Source organism: Brachionichthys hirsutus, chromosome 2, assembly GCF_040956055.1.
Source record: "Brachionichthys hirsutus isolate HB-005 chromosome 2, CSIRO-AGI_Bhir_v1, whole genome shotgun sequence".
NCBI lineage: Eukaryota > Metazoa > Chordata > Actinopteri > Lophiiformes > Brachionichthyidae > Brachionichthys > Brachionichthys hirsutus.
Window position 1 is genome coordinate 15,767,317 of NC_090898.1, and position 15,345 is coordinate 15,782,661.

The following is a 15,345-nucleotide window of genomic DNA, read 5'->3' on the forward strand; positions in this document are numbered from 1 at the left end:
TTGGCACCTTCTTACGATTAGCCGTGTGCAAAATGAGCTGTGATCGCTTCCTGCTTGCCGTGCCCAACGATGTACCGATAAGGGGATGTTTCTCAGGCTGGATCTAGAGATACGAGTTAGCGTGTGATTTTCTGAGCAGCGGCGTTTTTAAATATAATCCCGGGGGGGGGGGGGTCGCTTGATCTCAAAATCGCTGTGCGTCGTTGACTGAGACGTGACTCTGAGGAGTCGGAACGCATTTCAGCTCTTGTCTCTCCCTCCGCATCACAGCTTGAAGTTTAAAGAGCTTCATCAAACAGATTCCGAATTCTAGACTTTCTTATTTTCCGTACTTGGACGAGCGATCCTCAATGTTCTCAGACTTTCCGCTTTAACGCGCTGAGTCATGTCTCCACCGACGTAGCAGCAGCAAACAACACGGGGCACGGGCCTTCGTAAACCTATGCAAACCGATCCACCCGGTCTGCCCTCCTGAAATGTGAATAATATAACTCTTAGCCGCTCTTTAACTTGTAGCCACTGCTTCAGACACTAAAGAGGCAGCAGTTAATGAATGTCATTTGCGTGTTATGTGCCGCTTGCATACCCGGCAGGGGCATTTGTAGCATTAGAGAGAAGCTATTTTTTGTTGTTCGACAGCACTAACCATGCGTAGACTGCACATTTGAATGCCCACAGTCCATTGCACATGTTGTGTTGTGAAATATCCACCGTGTCTTTCCCCAGCTGCTCTCATCTTCATTTTGAATTCAAAGCACTTTGCGAGGCCTGCAGACACTCAAAGGTGGTTTTCTCTTTGCCCTCTTGATTTGTCTAACGTTGAAAATGTTTACATTATTTGTTCATTTATCTTGTATTTATCCTCATCGTACTGTTACAGACACATGACCATATGCATACATGACCTATTTGAGAAATAAATTATGGACTGTCGAAACTACAAGATCTGTCATGTTTTGATTTCGCATTATCGGTTTCGACTGTTAATATTGTCTTATTTGTACCGCTGACTGTTCATACAGTCTGGACATTTAAATGATTATTCACAATATAGGAAAAGTTGCTCCAAATGTAGAAATACTTGGATTTATTAAGTAATATTAAGTAATTAATACCCACAACAAACCTCGAAACAGCCTTTGCGCCATCCCTGATGCGCATGCGCAGTAGATTTAAAGCCTCAACAGTGACACCCGGTTCAGCCAATAACATTGAAGCACAGGCGGCAGCCAGCCAATCGCTATCGTCCTGCGTGTGTTCGCTTATTCTCCGGCTAAGCGATACTTCAGTGAGTAAATATAATTATAAACAGCTTATTTTTTAAATATGTTTTGACGTCACAGCCTTTTCACCGAGTTATTGTTTGGTTTTCACGTGTGAAACGTGAGGCTGTGTCTCCGCGGGGGCCGCATAGAACCGAAAACGCGCTGCTAGCTACAGGATAGCCGCTAGCTACAGGATAGCCGCTAGCTACAGGATAGCGGCTAGCTTCAGGATAGCCGCTAGCTATGAGTCATCATGAGTTAACTGGGAGATTCCGTGATCCGGTCCAAATATTTATCTCTATCATTTTATTTAACCGAGTTATTGTTTAGTTTTCACGTGCGAAACGTGAGGCTGTCACCGCGGGGGCCGCATAGAACCGAAAACACGCCGCTCCCTACAGGATAGCCGCTAGCTACAGGATAGCTGCTAGCTATGAGTCATCATGGGCTAACTGTTCTGGGAGATTCCGTGATCCGGTCTAAACATTTCTCTTTATCATTTTCTTTAACCGAGTTGTTTGATGCAGGGGCGCGTCTTAGCACACCTGTAAGCTAACAGCAAAAACAAGCTATAAAGCTATATCAGCTATAAAATGAGAAAATAATATTTAAATATACACTATTAACACGATCCTTAGCGGAGCGACACCGCGGCCTCACAACCCCCCACAGCCCGTGTTTGTGTCTCCTTCCAGCCTCCTCATCATGGCCTCTGGAGCTCTGTTCCCCAGCATGGTGTCTGGGTCTCGCGGCTCGTCCAGCAAGTACCTGGTGGAGTTTCGTGCTGGGAAGATGAGCATGAAGGGCAGCACCGTGACCCCGGACAAACGCAAAGGTCAGGTCTACATCCAGCAGACGGACGACTCCCTCATCCACTTCTGCTGGAAGGATCGGACTACGGGGAACGTTGACGATGTCGGTGGCACGGTTTTGTTTTTTGCATGTATAATTCTCTCTAATATATTGATATTTGATATTGACCCGCTTTAATGTCTCCGTTCAGGACCTGATCATCTTCCCCGACGACTGTGAGTTTAAGCGGGTCAACCAGTGCACCACCGGACGCGTCTACGTCCTGAAGTTTAAAGCCGGATCCAAAAGGCTCTTCTTCTGGATGCAGGTGTGGGCTTCTCGCACGTTGCCGTGACGATGTTGTCTTGCTGTCTCGTGTGAAATCGCGTAATATCACCTTCACGTATCGACTCTCTCCTCGCGTCCCGATCACGCGTTTAGCACCCGTAGTTCTCGTTTGCTCGACGTCGACTATAAACACTTTTCGCCGCAGAACTAAAACGCTCTGATTTCAGGAGCCAAAGACCGACAAGGATGAAGAGAACTGCCGAAAGGTGAACGAGTACATCAACAACCCCCCCATGCCCGGCGCCCTGGGCAGCGGCAGCAGCGGGGGGCACGATCTGTCCGCTCTGGGAGGTAACGGATAAAGAACCGGAAACCCAGTCATCAGCAAACCTCGTTTCTGAGACCCTGTTCCCGTCTGATGTTCAGGGGAGGGCGGCCTGCAGAGCCTTCTGGGTAACATGAGTCACAACCAGCTCATGCAGCTGATTGGGCCAACTGGACTGGGCGGCATCGGTGAGTGCGTTTTCACATTTTGCGGACGCGAGCAGACGAAGCGCGGCGACGTCCTGGCCCGACGGTGTCGCGTTGCTTTGATTGACAGGCGGTCTCGGCGCGCTGGCCGGTCCGGGATTGGCCAACCTCCTGAGCAGCAGCGGCGCCAGCAGCAGCAGCAGCAGCAGCGTTCCGGCGGCCAGTAGCGCCACCACCAGGTGCGTCGTTCCTGTCCAGCATCCCAGTGGCGTCCATCTTTAGTAACAGCTCTCTTGAGACGTGGAAGAACGGAGGAAGAGTAAACGAGAGGCTGATTTCCTGTACCTGATCGATCGGAGCCCCTCCCCCCGGCGGCGACACATAGACCTCATTAACATAAACGCGATCGCGTTAGACGTGAATAAAGCGCCCAGCGATCTCCGGTTGACCGAACGTCTTTCACGTTTCAGTCCATCCACCGCCGTCACCCCCACCTCTACGCCTGCCGCCAGCCGCCTCGGCTCCTCCCAGGTTCCAACCACTCCCATCACGCCCTCCGTCACCACGGCGGCCTCCCCCACAGCCACGACCCCCTCCACCCCGGCCGTGTCCTCTCCGGCGGCGGGGGCCGGGGCGGGGGCGGCCGCCCCCACGCAGCCCATCCGGCTGAGGGACCTGCAGAGCATCCTGGCAACCATGAACGTTCCGGCCGGAGCGCAGGGAGGTGAGGAAAAACGGGAGGCGGTGAACTCAAACGGACGGAACGCCGATTCCGCTTCGTCTCACGACGCTGCACGTCGCTATGGCAACCGACCCGGTCCTTTCATCTGCAGCGGAGACGTAGAAACACCCTTTTCTTTCTTTGCTTCCGTTTTACTGGCCTTAATTCACGCGTGTATTTTTTTGACGACGCATTTCCTGCTCCGTCGTACGCCAGCTGGCTGCTGGACCCTCCCGACGGCGTTTTGTTCTTTCCTGCAGTGGATCTCACCAGCGTCCTGACCCCGGAGGTCATGGCTCCCATCCTGGCCGACCCCGAGGTGCAGCAGAGGCTGACGCCCTACCTGCCCTCTGGAGAGTCCCTGCTGCAGAGCACGGAGGAGCTCCACAACACGCTCAGCTCGCCGCAGTTCCAGCAGGTAAGCCGGGCGCCGCAGTCAGGCTTTTCGTAGGCGTCCGACTCGCTCACGCCCCCGCCTGCCTGTCTGTCTGCCTGCAGGCTATGAGCATGTTCAGCAGCGCTCTGGCGTCGGGGCAGTTGGGGCCTCTGATGAACCAGTTCGGGCTTCCCGCCGAGGCCGTGGACGCCGCCAACAAAGGAGGTCGGTGTTTCCACGGGACGCCGTCGTACGGCGAGGGTGTAAATATAACCGTGTCTGGACCTGTGGACGAGAAACGCTCGCCATGCGGCGTATTGAGTTATGAAGAGCAGGATGAAATCCGGTCGTAAAGTTTATTTCAAGCATAAATAAAACCAAACCGAGGAAGCAAAGAGGACAGAACGGACGTATTCTGGCTCCGCTTGTCGTCGGTCGATACCCGGTTCTCTCATAATAACCAGGATCAATAATAATAATCAACATGCCGGACAGAGTTTATTCAGTAATTAATCAGTAGCAGAATAATTAGCAGCTCTAATTCCCTTTCATTTTTCACCCCTGCAGACGTGGAAGCTTTCGCCAAGGCCATGGAGACGGAGACAGAGACGAAGTCCGAGCAGGACGGCGAGTCCAAAGACAAGAAAGACGACGACGAGGACATGAGTTTGGACTAAGAACTCTAAACGCTCGAATTTAATTTATTTATTCAGCTGCTTTGTAACAATAAGGATGAAGATCGTGGTTAATATAGTAGAACCCGTCATGAAGTGAAGCTGCGTTACGCCGTCGGATCGATGGATTACCCGGTTCTACCTGCGTGCGTGTGGAAACCAGGGCCGAGTAAAACCATGACGAGCTCCAGCTGTCGCTTCGCCACCTGCTGCGTTTTCATACGAAGGACCCAGAATCGATTCATTTTCATGGACTGAAAATATATTTCACAGTAGGAATACGTTTTTTTTTGTTTTTGTTTTCACCCATTTGACAACAACCGTACAAAATACATCGTTTTCTGAAGTCACATCTGTTTGGACACCAGTTCAGACACAGAAAATAAAATCAATCAACATCACGCCTCTGATCATCAAGGCTTCCGAAACGTCGAAGCTGAACATCGATGCACGAGGAGATGGTTAAAGGACGCCGCTGCAGTTTCAGGCACTTTATCCGAACTTCACGCCCAACGGCGTCCAAATCCAAGGAGTTCTAGACGAGTACTGCAGCGGGTCGGCGCAGCATCCGCCCAAAAGGGGAGCGCCGCCGGTTTCAAAGAGGGAACTCAAACGTCTTTGGGTTTGTGAGACGGAAAGTAGAAGTCCTGAGAACTGAAAAATACCACGACGAACAGTACCAACGACCGAGCAGTAAACTCCAGTGTATTTTACAAACGCAAAATATTTAAATACCACAGGTCACATTTTTATTATAAATATTATAATACCTCTGTTTTAAATAAGACGAAACACGGAGCTCCCGTTAAAGTCTCCATCTCAAGAATAAATGTGTCGGGATTTGGGATTATTGGAGGAAAACGGTGGGAATATCAAGTAGACATAAATTAAAGGCCACTTTCATGTGATAGAAATGTAAAAATACTCCATCCATGTATCCGTGTCACAGTGGGTTTACTCAACCGTGTAGTTCTTTGTCTAATAAATAATACTACACAGGTCGCGTGTCGAGACGACGAAGGTGCGGAATAGTTCACTACAAAGGTCACAGCTTCCGATACGGTTCTATAAAAATAAGTTAAAAAAATAAAGGCCACTAGAAACCAAAAGCAAGTTGCTCATTAAACACACACACACACGCTAACCCTGCTGCGCCAGCCTCCGGTAGTGTGGCATGACCTTGCTCTCGGGGAGGTAAAGTCCCATCTCCAAAGCAACCAGCACCGGGAACTCCAGAGGAATCAGCTCCCGTCTGTTGATGCGGAAACGCTCCTCCAGCTTCTGCTCGCGTGAGAAACGAGAGAACAGAGGAAGAGCTCGAAGGGTCACATGACGCGATGCGGGTCGAGGCCCGGGAACAGTGCGCTCATCGCTAGCGTAGCGTAGCAGTAGCCCCGGGCTAGCAATAAGCTCACTTCAGCCCTGCGCTCTCAGGGCTTTTATTTTCTCTGGTCGGCGTGACGACGGATCACTCACGTCGATGAGCTGTTTGACCTCTGGCTTCCTCAGGTCGCTGCTGATCTTCGCCGCCAGCAGCACGCACGCCGCCGCCACGAGCTTCCTGTTCTGCTTGTTGAGGCGACCCTGCAGCGCCAGCTTCTCGAAGTAAACGAACGCCATCGCCATGGTGACCGGCTGCAGGCCGATCTCCTCGCTCACCGCCCGCATCTCTCTCTTCAGGCTGGTGGAGAGAGATAGGGAAGGAGGGGGGGAGGAGTTTAGAGGGCGCAGAGCAGAACGTGGCGCTCGGCGGCGGAAGGAAGGGCGTCCGTACCTTCTTATCTTGCTCAGAGTCAGCTTGATGTGAGGAAACTTCTCCTTGAAAATGTCGTTCATGTCCTTCTTGAGGTCAGACGGCTTCACGTACTCGACCACCGTCGTCTGCAGGGAGGGAAGCGAGCCCGTAAAAAACCTCGGCGTGGCGTCGGCAGAGAGGAACGCAACATTCACCCACTGCCGCGGGAGATCAATAGAATCCAATCGGATTCATGATCCTACTTGAGCTGCATCTCATTATGCAAGCAGCTCCCTGCGGCACATTTACTTCCGATTGTAAATGTGTCGAGTTAAAAGTCGAGTCAAATATGAAAACATCCAGCTGAAAGGAACGCTAAGAAGACTTTTTAATGTAATTTGAGGCTTTGTAAAACGCAGACGTCCTGCAGTTTCCGGTTTAGCCACACTTTTGAGTTCCAACTATTAATTCGGAGCCCATCCTGGAGCCTCGACGTTTGACCTCATCACGACGCTGAAAACGACGAGCTCTCACCACGTAGGATGCAAATATCAGAACCCTCTTGTGTCTCCCGGGCCACTGAGGATCATTGAGCAGGTTCGGATCGTACTCCGACAGCTCCTCCACGCCTGGAGGGGAAAAACAAGCGCAACAGAGGGAGTCGGTGAAACGGCAGCGGGAGTCGGCGAAGCGACAACGAGAGTCGGCGAAGCGACAACGAGAGTCGGCGAAGCGACAACGAGAGTCGGCGAAGCGACAACGAGAGTCGGCGAAGCGACAACGAGAGTCGGCGAAGCGACAACGGGAGTCGGCGAGGCGACGACGGGAGTTTCAGCCTTCATCGGGGGCTTACACAGATCCTGGGTCACGCCGCCGTTTGGGCGAGCAGGACCAAAGTTCCTCTGCCCGTTGGCACGGAAACGGTTCTGCGTGTTCTGAGCAGCGACGTTGTCCAAGGCGGCGCCGCTCTTCGGCCTCACCAAGGCGTTGGTCGGATAGAGGAACTGAGCGTACGACACCGTCTGAGGAGGGAGAACGAGACGCATCAGGCGTCCGTCGGAGCGACGAGAGCGCCCCGCGATGGTCGCCGTTTACTTTGCCGCAGGAGCCCAGCTCCACGCCCTCCAGCGACGGGAGCAGGTCGGCCGCCGCCGCAGAGGACAGCCTTTGTCTCTGACACTCCAGCTTCGGATCGCTGTTGGGGAGACACAGAGCGGTCATTACGCAGCGGCGCCGCTTCTCGCCGACAGCCGTCAGACAGGAGGGGGGCGCTCTCTGCGCGGGGCGGGGGCGGGGCGATGCGTTCGCTGTACCTGAGGTGAGCGCTCTCTCCATAGGGCAGCACCGAGAACGCGGCGTAGAGCGACCGCTTGGCACAAACCAGCATGATCCTGCGGGACACAGGAAGAACAGGCAGAACACATTTCACCCCATCGGACGCAGCCAGTCGGGTATCTGTGCGATAAATAACGTGCACATAACGTGCACATAACGTGCACATAACGTGCACTGAATGACTGCTTGTCACACCTGAGTACTATTTTTCGCTCCTTTCATGCGAGTGTGGGAGTGACAATAAAACTTTCTCGATTCTTGACCTTACAAAGTACTAGAAACGCTTTTGACACTGCAGCAGCCGGTAAACGGACCCCGTCAGGACATTTTGGACCCGGTTCGGGTTCGGGTTCGGGTTCGGGTTCGACTCACCTGCAGCCCCGGGTATCATACTGCCTCATACTCTTAATGAAGTGGACTTTCTTTGGCACCTTGGGTCCAGGAGAACCGGAGACATTCCTCAACCTGAGGAGGGGGCAGGGGGGGGGGAAGGTGCTGAAAGCTTCCGGTGTTACCTGTTGATCTCATCTAACGCGGAAGTCCCGTTTAAAGCCGCTCACCTCTGTCGTGAATCCAGAGAATTGCTCGTCGGGACTGGGCTCAGCGCTGCGGGCGTGGACCTGGCCCGGGAGCAGGGCCGTTGTCCGGCGGGGACCGGGGACACCGGGGACAGAGGGGTGTCCGGGGTCAGCGTCTCGGCCTCCAGAAACACCTCGTTGGCCCCTACAACGCTCGGCCCGGCAAGTCCCGGAGACACCGCGGAAGACGGTGGGACAGGACCGAACTCCTCCTGAGCACCGGAGGACGAGCTTCCACCGGCCGGAGCGGGCCCCGGCGCCCCCTGGCTGCCCGCCGGAAGGCGCTCGACAGCGGCTGCGTCGTCCTCCTCCGCGGGGCCTTGGTCGCCGGTCCCATCCCAACGGCGCTGGCCGTCGAGCGAGATGTTACTGAGGAACAGCAGCGCCGCTTGTCTCCTCCGCGAGTCCGTCGCCTTCCTCCGGTGCTCCCGCGGAGTCTTTGGCTGCTTACCGCCGCGGCCGCTAGCTTGTAGCCCGCAGACGGCGGTCGCCATGCTAGCTCTGAGGAAATCGCACGAGCGTCTGGTACGTTTTAACGGCCCCGCCTTCTTCCGTGTTCTGATTGGTTACATGAGAATTAATTATGCCGACTGGCTGTGAAGTCTCGTAGGTGATTGGATGGCACACATATTATGTAAATAATCTTGTTGTTGATTGGACGTATGGTATTAGTGGGCGGTGCATTACAGACAAAAGCGTATAAACCACAGATTGAGTTAAGTAATAATAATAAACCAGTTAAAACAACTTGTTTGTTTATTTTTCCGTGCCTAAGCTTCAAATGTACTAAGACTATAAGAGGTTTTGCAAAAGTACTGTTTATTTATTGCGTTTAATGTGTAAATAATGCATATTTTCTTCCTGATTAACATTTGATCATTATCTTGATTACATAAGTAAATAAAAAAAAAAAAAAAAAAAAAAATGTATGCACCATGTATTTCTCAGGCTATGTAAATACGAATGATACGGATCCTCCCCGTGAACTGATTCAACCTCTGGGGGTCATGACCCTGCAGGACGGACGGACGGCGGCCCACTCCTCAGTCGGAACCGTTGCTGCTGAGTCTGCAGGGAACGTTCACGCTGTACTCCTCACCCGACCAAGCTGGGCGCACACGCGCTCGCCGTTGTATCTCGTCGGCATCCGCTTAAGGTCCTCGGGCTCGTCGGCCATCGTGCTTCAACGGTTCCTTATCGTTTCGGCTTGGCGGGCGTTTGATCTTTGTCACTGCAGGGGCGACTCAGAGCTGTCGATCCTGATTCTGGGTCCGGCTTCTTCTCTCACACCATGTCGTTTAATGGGAGAGTTTGCACCGGCATTTTAATTTGGATTTCACATCCCTTTAACTTGCAAACATGACGCTTCAGCATGAAAGCTTTTCCGTATCCTGGGTAGAAGTAATCAATAAAAGAGATTGATGGACATCCTGAAATTTTCCTGCCTCACAGTTGTGGAAAATAACATCTAAAGAGTGTGTTAGAGTCAGTCCAGCAGCAGGGAGTGGTGATTAGTGCAGAACCACTAATCCATTGATCCACTAAGATAGAGATGGGATTTAGTCTCTATCCAATCAGAACAATCTTAGATGCGTCTATCTATCTATTAAAAATGCCCTATTATGAAATGAAATGGTTTATTAATAAAAACGTTTTACAAATTCAGTGCGAGCTGCAAGTAGAAATGAGACGATTATTCAGACGTCAGAAGGATGCTGAAGATCAAAGCTTATCGTCTCTGAATGTGGAAAGTCATTGTGACGCAAATAAACAAGAACGTTCACTTTGGTGTCCAAAAGCAGCTTAGCCCCAGAGCAGAGTCTGAGATCAACCGTCGTAAAACGGCGGAGACGTTCACTACATCACGCGAGATGCTAACGATGCTAACGACAGAGTCACCTGTGCTCCGTCTTATTCTCGGGTTACGCCGCCGGAGCATTGCGGGGGTAAACAGTTTTTTGATCAAACGTCGGCCAAATTGTTGCTCAAATGGGTTTCATTTATCAACGAAATCCATTATCACAATTTTCCCATCCCGTTGAGGTCGAATTTGTTTTCTCTCTACTGCCACCTTGTGGACAGATCAAAGTGAACGTACAAGTTGTATAAAATGTGTGTACCTATTTGCTGAGGATGCACTTTTGTGTCTCCATGGAGACTATATGAACCGTAAATAGCAACAAACACCGACAGCGTAAACGGGACAGCGGCTCGTTGTGATGCTATTTTACGTTATCGTAAACAACAAACTTCAGGTAAACACATTGCTCTTTATTTTAGCAACAACATAAAATCGTCTCCAGTTCCTCGTTAACCTTTTTTTTCTGTTCATCCCAGCAGCCTGCCCAGTTTAAGGCTTTTTGATCCTCGCTTTGTGTGTGAGCTACAGCCCCCCCGCCGACACCGAGCCCATTGCACGGTCCGCCGTGGACGCTTTGTGCTAGCACCATAGTTCACAAACACACACACACACACACACACACACGCACACACACACCCTCTTGTGTCTATTCTATACTAAAACAACGCCCTGATAAATGAAAGCACAGTAACACTTTGTTTTACAGGTCTTTTTGTGATCAAAAGTTTAATTATACAAACTTCCACCCGAGCGTCTTATTACGTCACATAAAAGCAACATCCCCGCGATGCTTGGACTCCTCGACTCTGAAGGGAATTAGAATCACATCGGCGCCATTACTGGCATCAATCCATCAAGGCAGAAGCAGAAATCCGCCGTCCCTCTACAATAAAGCATCGCTCCGGATCCAGATGACCATTGGATTTTCCCTCCTCCCTTTATTTTTGCGTGAAAACAACAGATCTGTAGCACAAAGTGTCACAGAAAGTCCATCAGAGCTCTCTGGAGCTGTTAGGAGTCTGTAACTCTTTTCAGACAACAAATTATTGACATACTACGACAAGACGGTCCCTCTGAAACGTCATTGTACAGTTTGATTTACATGGATGTGTTTCCTACGTGTGTCCGATGGACGCGGTATGAAAACACAACTGCTGAGAGTCCCGTCGGTGGAACATACTGTCGATGGAAACCATAACGCAGCTTTCTGAAAGAAAGTGCATCTTCTTAGAATAATAGTGATATAATGTCGTCGCACCCCCCCCCCCCCCCAAAAAAAAAAAAAAAACTGATTGCTTGTAAACACACACAAATCTTTTTGTTCTAGCTTACTTCAAAAAAAAAATCTAGTACCACAGGAATGTCGTAAATCCCACTAAGAGCATTAAAATGCTGCAAACCCCGTCACGAATAATCCCATTTGTTTTTACATTCAACTCAAACGTTGCTTTTGAACCGCCCTTCGGTTTCACGGTTCTCGGCGCCTGCTGTGTGTTTTTAGGCTGTCGCCGCGGCGACATTGCTCTCCTGCAGCTGCCATAAACAGGCAGCGCATGTTGAAGGCTCGCCCCTGTTGTCGGCCCGCCTTGAGAGGACTTCCGGTCTCTGATTGACTAAAGGGCTCCGCCCCTCTGGCCACCTGTGCTCGTCTCTAAATTCACCGGACAGCGACTTCTACCTGTACCAAAACCCGAACCTGAGAAATGATACAGAAAACTAAATATGCACCATCATCAAACGACATCACAGCACTTTGCCTTTGTAGAAAATAAAGACCCCGCCCCCCCGCCCCACCTGTCGGTCTCCGCTACCCGGCAGTACAGAGGGCGTGGGGCTGAAACGCACCGCTCAGTGGGAGTCAACTACCTGCAGATTAACGCAAGGTGTGAGACAGTCGCCGCACCTTCCGCACGTCACACAGTGGTCTCGTACTCCGTCACTTCTTTGGGTGTGCCCAGACAACGGTACTGAATCCTTGGCGTCACCGGGGCGGCGTGTTCCAGCACCAGGATGGTTTTACGCAGCCGGCGGTCGATGAAGTGAGCGTCCCAGGCGGGGTACTTCTTCCTGGGCAGGTCTACACGGATGACGGGCCCCTCTGTCCTGGGCGGGAGGTCGCTGACCGGCGCCTGAGCGCCCCGTGGCGGTCGCACCTGAAACACGTCTCCGTCGACCCCGGCTCCCTGCTGCTCCCTGTCGGATCCTTTAGTTCTCTGAAGGGTTCTGGGGGGGCTGCTCACCACGTCAGGGGGGAGGCTGGAAGCAGGAGAGGCCGTCGACTCCACAGGCGCCTCCTTCTCCACAATATAACCCCAACCTGAGACGGGACCGTCGGGGTGCAGCAGGCAGTAATACACAAACATGAGAAAGGTGCCCAGGGCGTAGCTGCTGGCCACCACGCACACCAGGGCGACGGCGTAGAAGTCCGAGACACGAGCGCCGCGGTACAGGTACCAGGCCGCCGTCAGCGCCACGTTCTCCGCGAACACGGTCAGGCTGTAGATGAGCATCCTGCAACGAGTGCGCCCCTCCCTCACGCTGAACCAGCAGAACACGTATATGATGCCCACCATCATGTTGTAGACGATCTCCTCCCATTTGGACATGCAGAAGTCCGTCTCGCCCTGAATGATCCAAAACGTCATGATGCACCAGTGGGCCACGATGAAGATGCCGAAGTACAGCTGGAACACGGAGGCGAAGAGGGCGAAGGCCAGAGCGCGGGCCCCGATGGTGAACAGGTGCCACAGGATCTGGACCACGACGGCCTTGTAGCTCATGGGCAGTTTATCGTCTCGGGAGTCCCTCAGGACTTTCTGATAGGAGGCGATCATCCAAGCGAGGGACATCAGCGAGGCGGAAGCCGAAAGCCCTGAGGAGGCGGAGGGAAAGTGAGCGAGATGGAGCAATTTAGATTAGATCGAAGCGGCGGTGATGGGGGGGGGGGCGCCGTCTCGCCATTTAGCGCAGGAAAAGCGTACATTTCCACGAGGCGTTCGTCCACGGCGCGGGCCGCGGACGACCGTTGTGGGACGCTCACCTTGAAGGGGCAGCACGTGCCGGGCCTGGATCATGATGCTGAGCTGCAGCACCAGCTGGGGGGCGCTCTTCAGGAAGGACTCCAGCAGACGCAGCATGCTGATGTCGGCGCTCTCGAACATCATGCGCCAGTAGAAGTGGCGCCGCTCGGGGTCTCCGTGCCACCGGCTCTGCACGCCCAAATACAGGGCGTGGACGTACCTGCGTTCACCGGAAGCAGACGCGAAATTAGAAATAACAGGCGTCCTGGTTCAATCGACGGTGCGTTCAGGACACACTGGGAAAATACAAGATCTGTGTAAAATGATTTGACAGCTTGACCCGATCCCATTAAAAAGCATGAATATATTTGCGTTCCTCGTGTGTCGGTGAAGCTGCAGTTGAACTAGTTGATACTCATTAGTCTGCTCAAGCATAATTGATAAAGATCCTGATTGGCTGTTGATGTGGCCAATCCCCATCTATGACGCGCAGTAATGAGGGTCAAAGTCGGAGGTAACACAACCCCGTGCGCCATCTCTGGTGTGCTGCATGACATTTCATTCCCACAGCAACAGACCAAACTGATCCCGGTTCACCTGCCCCGGTGCGTATATCGGTGACGGATCATTCCCGAGTTAACGGTAATCCTCTTAATGTGGTGGACGCGAGCGGCGGCGGCGGCGGCGGCGGCGGGCGAACGGGACGCGCACACGCGCGTCAGCTATAAAGGCATTACCGGTAATTCTGTGCCGCCACAGTGTTTTAATGCGCTCCTATAGCTCGGACATGGGAGTCTAAGCCTCCAGGAGGAAGTGAGGAATCAATATTCATTACCCGCTGGGAGGGTGGAGAGAGAGAGAGAGAGAGACTGAAGCCTGCGGATAAAGCAAACAGCTGATTTGCCTCTGATTTCATCATTACACATAATTTGTCTCCACCTAACACCCCTAACCTTTTCTTACCCTCCTCCTCCTCCTCCCACCGCCTCCCTGACTCCCCGCCACGCACCGGAGGGAGCGGCTGACCTCCAGACCGATACTCCAACCGGGAGCGCCAGCGCGCATGCAGCATTGGGTTTGAGTCTCCCCGGTAATCAAACGCGTTTGGGCTCGGCGGAGAAACGGGCAGCAGATCTGAGACTGTAGATTTTTCAAACATGAAGGCAAAAGAGCCTCAAGCGACGATCTGAAAATACACGAGACGAGGTGGGGGCGCGCATTTCACCAAATAGGAAGCTGCGCTCCTGACATTTGTGGGTTTTCTCCAGTAGCCTTCTGGTCCAAACGCCTCAGGACGCGCGTATTTTTACTCCGTCGTGTGGATGCCCTGATGATTTTTCCAGGGGAGATGATTGACCTATATAAATGAGAACGGGGTGGAGTCTGATGCTCCTTTTCCAAGCTGGGTGGGGGGCAAACATGAAAAAAAGGCGTTCTGGCCACAGTTCTCCCTAAATGACGCGGTTTTTTCTGACCCACCTCCAGACCTGCGCCAGCTGAAAGATGTGGATCATGGCCTGGAACAGCCACACGAAGACCCTGCAGCAGCCCCGGGCTCCTCCCCCGGCCCCCGGCCCCCCCGGCAGCAGCCCCCCGGCCGCGTCGGGGCGGCCAGCGCCCCGCTCGCCGCTGTCCTTGGTGCTGAAGTCGCTCTCCGCGCCCGACGCCGCCACCACGGCGGCCGCGGCGGTGTCGCTCTCGGCGGTTTGGGAGAAATCGTAGGCGAACCATCGGAAGCTCAGCAGCTGCACGACCACGGACGGGACGATGACAAAGACCAGAGTCAGGGCGAAGCACCAGTAGTACCTCCGCAGGTAGTAGTCCGCGGCCAGCCACAGGTCGGAGGCCCCGTCCGAGAAGAAGACCAGCAGGGCGCACAGCGTCCAGCAGAAGTCCGGGAGGGTGTAGCGCTGCTCGGCGGGACGGGGCCGGGGAGGCCGCGGGTCGGAGCTGGAAGGACACTCGGTGGGGATTTCTATTCGCTGAGAGACGGCTGCACCGTCAGATTTCGCGGCCATGTTTGTTGTAGAGAAGAGAGAGAGGAGGAGGAGATGGGAAATGGATGGAAGGGGGAGGGGGGGGAGGCAGGGAGGTGGGGGAGGCGGGCCGGGGAGGAGGGGGAGGGGGAGGAGAGTCACCGCTACTCATCAGCGGTGATAATATAGAGAGAACGATTTTAACGACGATGACCTAAAAAGTTAAAATGATCGATCACAGCCGGACTCGAAA

General features: G+C 53.0%; 3 protein-coding genes across 3 annotated transcripts; 1 reads left to right on the top strand and 2 right to left on the bottom strand.

The window, feature by feature from the left end:
- Positions 1–1,226: 1,226 nt before the first annotated feature.
- Positions 1,227–4,990, top strand: LOC137909834 (proteasomal ubiquitin receptor ADRM1-like). The gene is made up of 10 exons (XM_068754268.1): positions 1,227–1,288; positions 1,961–2,180; positions 2,269–2,385; positions 2,573–2,696; positions 2,772–2,858; positions 2,947–3,055; positions 3,287–3,540; positions 3,798–3,955; positions 4,036–4,138; positions 4,481–4,990. The coding sequence occupies exons 2-10, from the start codon at positions 1,971–1,973 to the stop codon at positions 4,588–4,590; spliced, it is 1,272 nt and encodes a 423-aa protein (XP_068610369.1). The 5' UTR covers positions 1,227–1,288; positions 1,961–1,970; the 3' UTR covers positions 4,591–4,990.
- Positions 4,991–5,142: 152 nt separating this feature from the next.
- LOC137909827 (CDK5 and ABL1 enzyme substrate 2-like) lies at positions 5,143–8,729 on the bottom strand. Its single transcript, XM_068754256.1, has 9 exons — positions 8,218–8,729; positions 8,030–8,122; positions 7,636–7,713; positions 7,418–7,517; positions 7,176–7,344; positions 6,857–6,951; positions 6,362–6,468; positions 6,064–6,268; positions 5,143–5,868 (listed from the first exon to the last, which is right to left on the bottom strand). Exons 1-9 carry the CDS (start codon positions 8,727–8,729, stop codon positions 5,728–5,730), a joined length of 1,500 nt encoding a protein of 499 aa, XP_068610357.1. The 3' UTR covers positions 5,143–5,727.
- Positions 8,730–12,009: 3,280 nt separating this feature from the next.
- LOC137909816 (XK-related protein 7-like) lies at positions 12,010–15,134 on the bottom strand. The gene is made up of 3 exons (XM_068754244.1): positions 14,596–15,134; positions 13,137–13,336; positions 12,010–12,968 (listed from the first exon to the last, which is right to left on the bottom strand). Exons 1-3 carry the CDS (start codon positions 15,132–15,134, stop codon positions 12,010–12,012), a joined length of 1,698 nt encoding a protein of 565 aa, XP_068610345.1.
- Between the last annotated feature and the right edge of the window lie 211 nt (positions 15,135–15,345).

Coding starts and splice junctions, on each gene's coding strand:
- LOC137909827 (XM_068754256.1), bottom strand. CDS start 8,729: ATGGCGACCGCCGTCTGCGGGCTACAAGCTAGCGGCCGCGGCGGTAAG. Junction 7,518..7,635: donor GGAGAGAGCGCTCACCTCAG/GTACAGCGAACG, acceptor TCTCCCCAACAG/CGATCCGAAGCTGGAGTGTC. Junction 6,952..7,175: donor CGGCGTGACCCAGGATCTGT/GTAAGCCCCCGA, acceptor TTTCCCCTCCAG/GCGTGGAGGAGCTGTCGGAG.
- LOC137909834 (XM_068754268.1), top strand. CDS start 1,971: ATGGCCTCTGGAGCTCTGTTCCCCAGCATGGTGTCTGGGTCTCGCGGC. Junction 2,386..2,572: donor GGCTCTTCTTCTGGATGCAG/GTGTGGGCTTCT, acceptor CTCTGATTTCAG/GAGCCAAAGACCGACAAGGA. Junction 2,859..2,946: donor AACTGGACTGGGCGGCATCG/GTGAGTGCGTTT, acceptor TTTGATTGACAG/GCGGTCTCGGCGCGCTGGCC.
- LOC137909816 (XM_068754244.1), bottom strand. CDS start 15,134: ATGGCCGCGAAATCTGACGGTGCAGCCGTCTCTCAGCGAATAGAAATC. Junction 13,337..14,595: donor CAGCTGGCGCAGGTCTGGAG/GTGGGTCAGAAA, acceptor CGGTGAACGCAG/GTACGTCCACGCCCTGTATT. Junction 12,969..13,136: donor GCACGTGCTGCCCCTTCAAG/GTGAGCGTCCCA, acceptor CCGCCTCCTCAG/GGCTTTCGGCTTCCGCCTCG.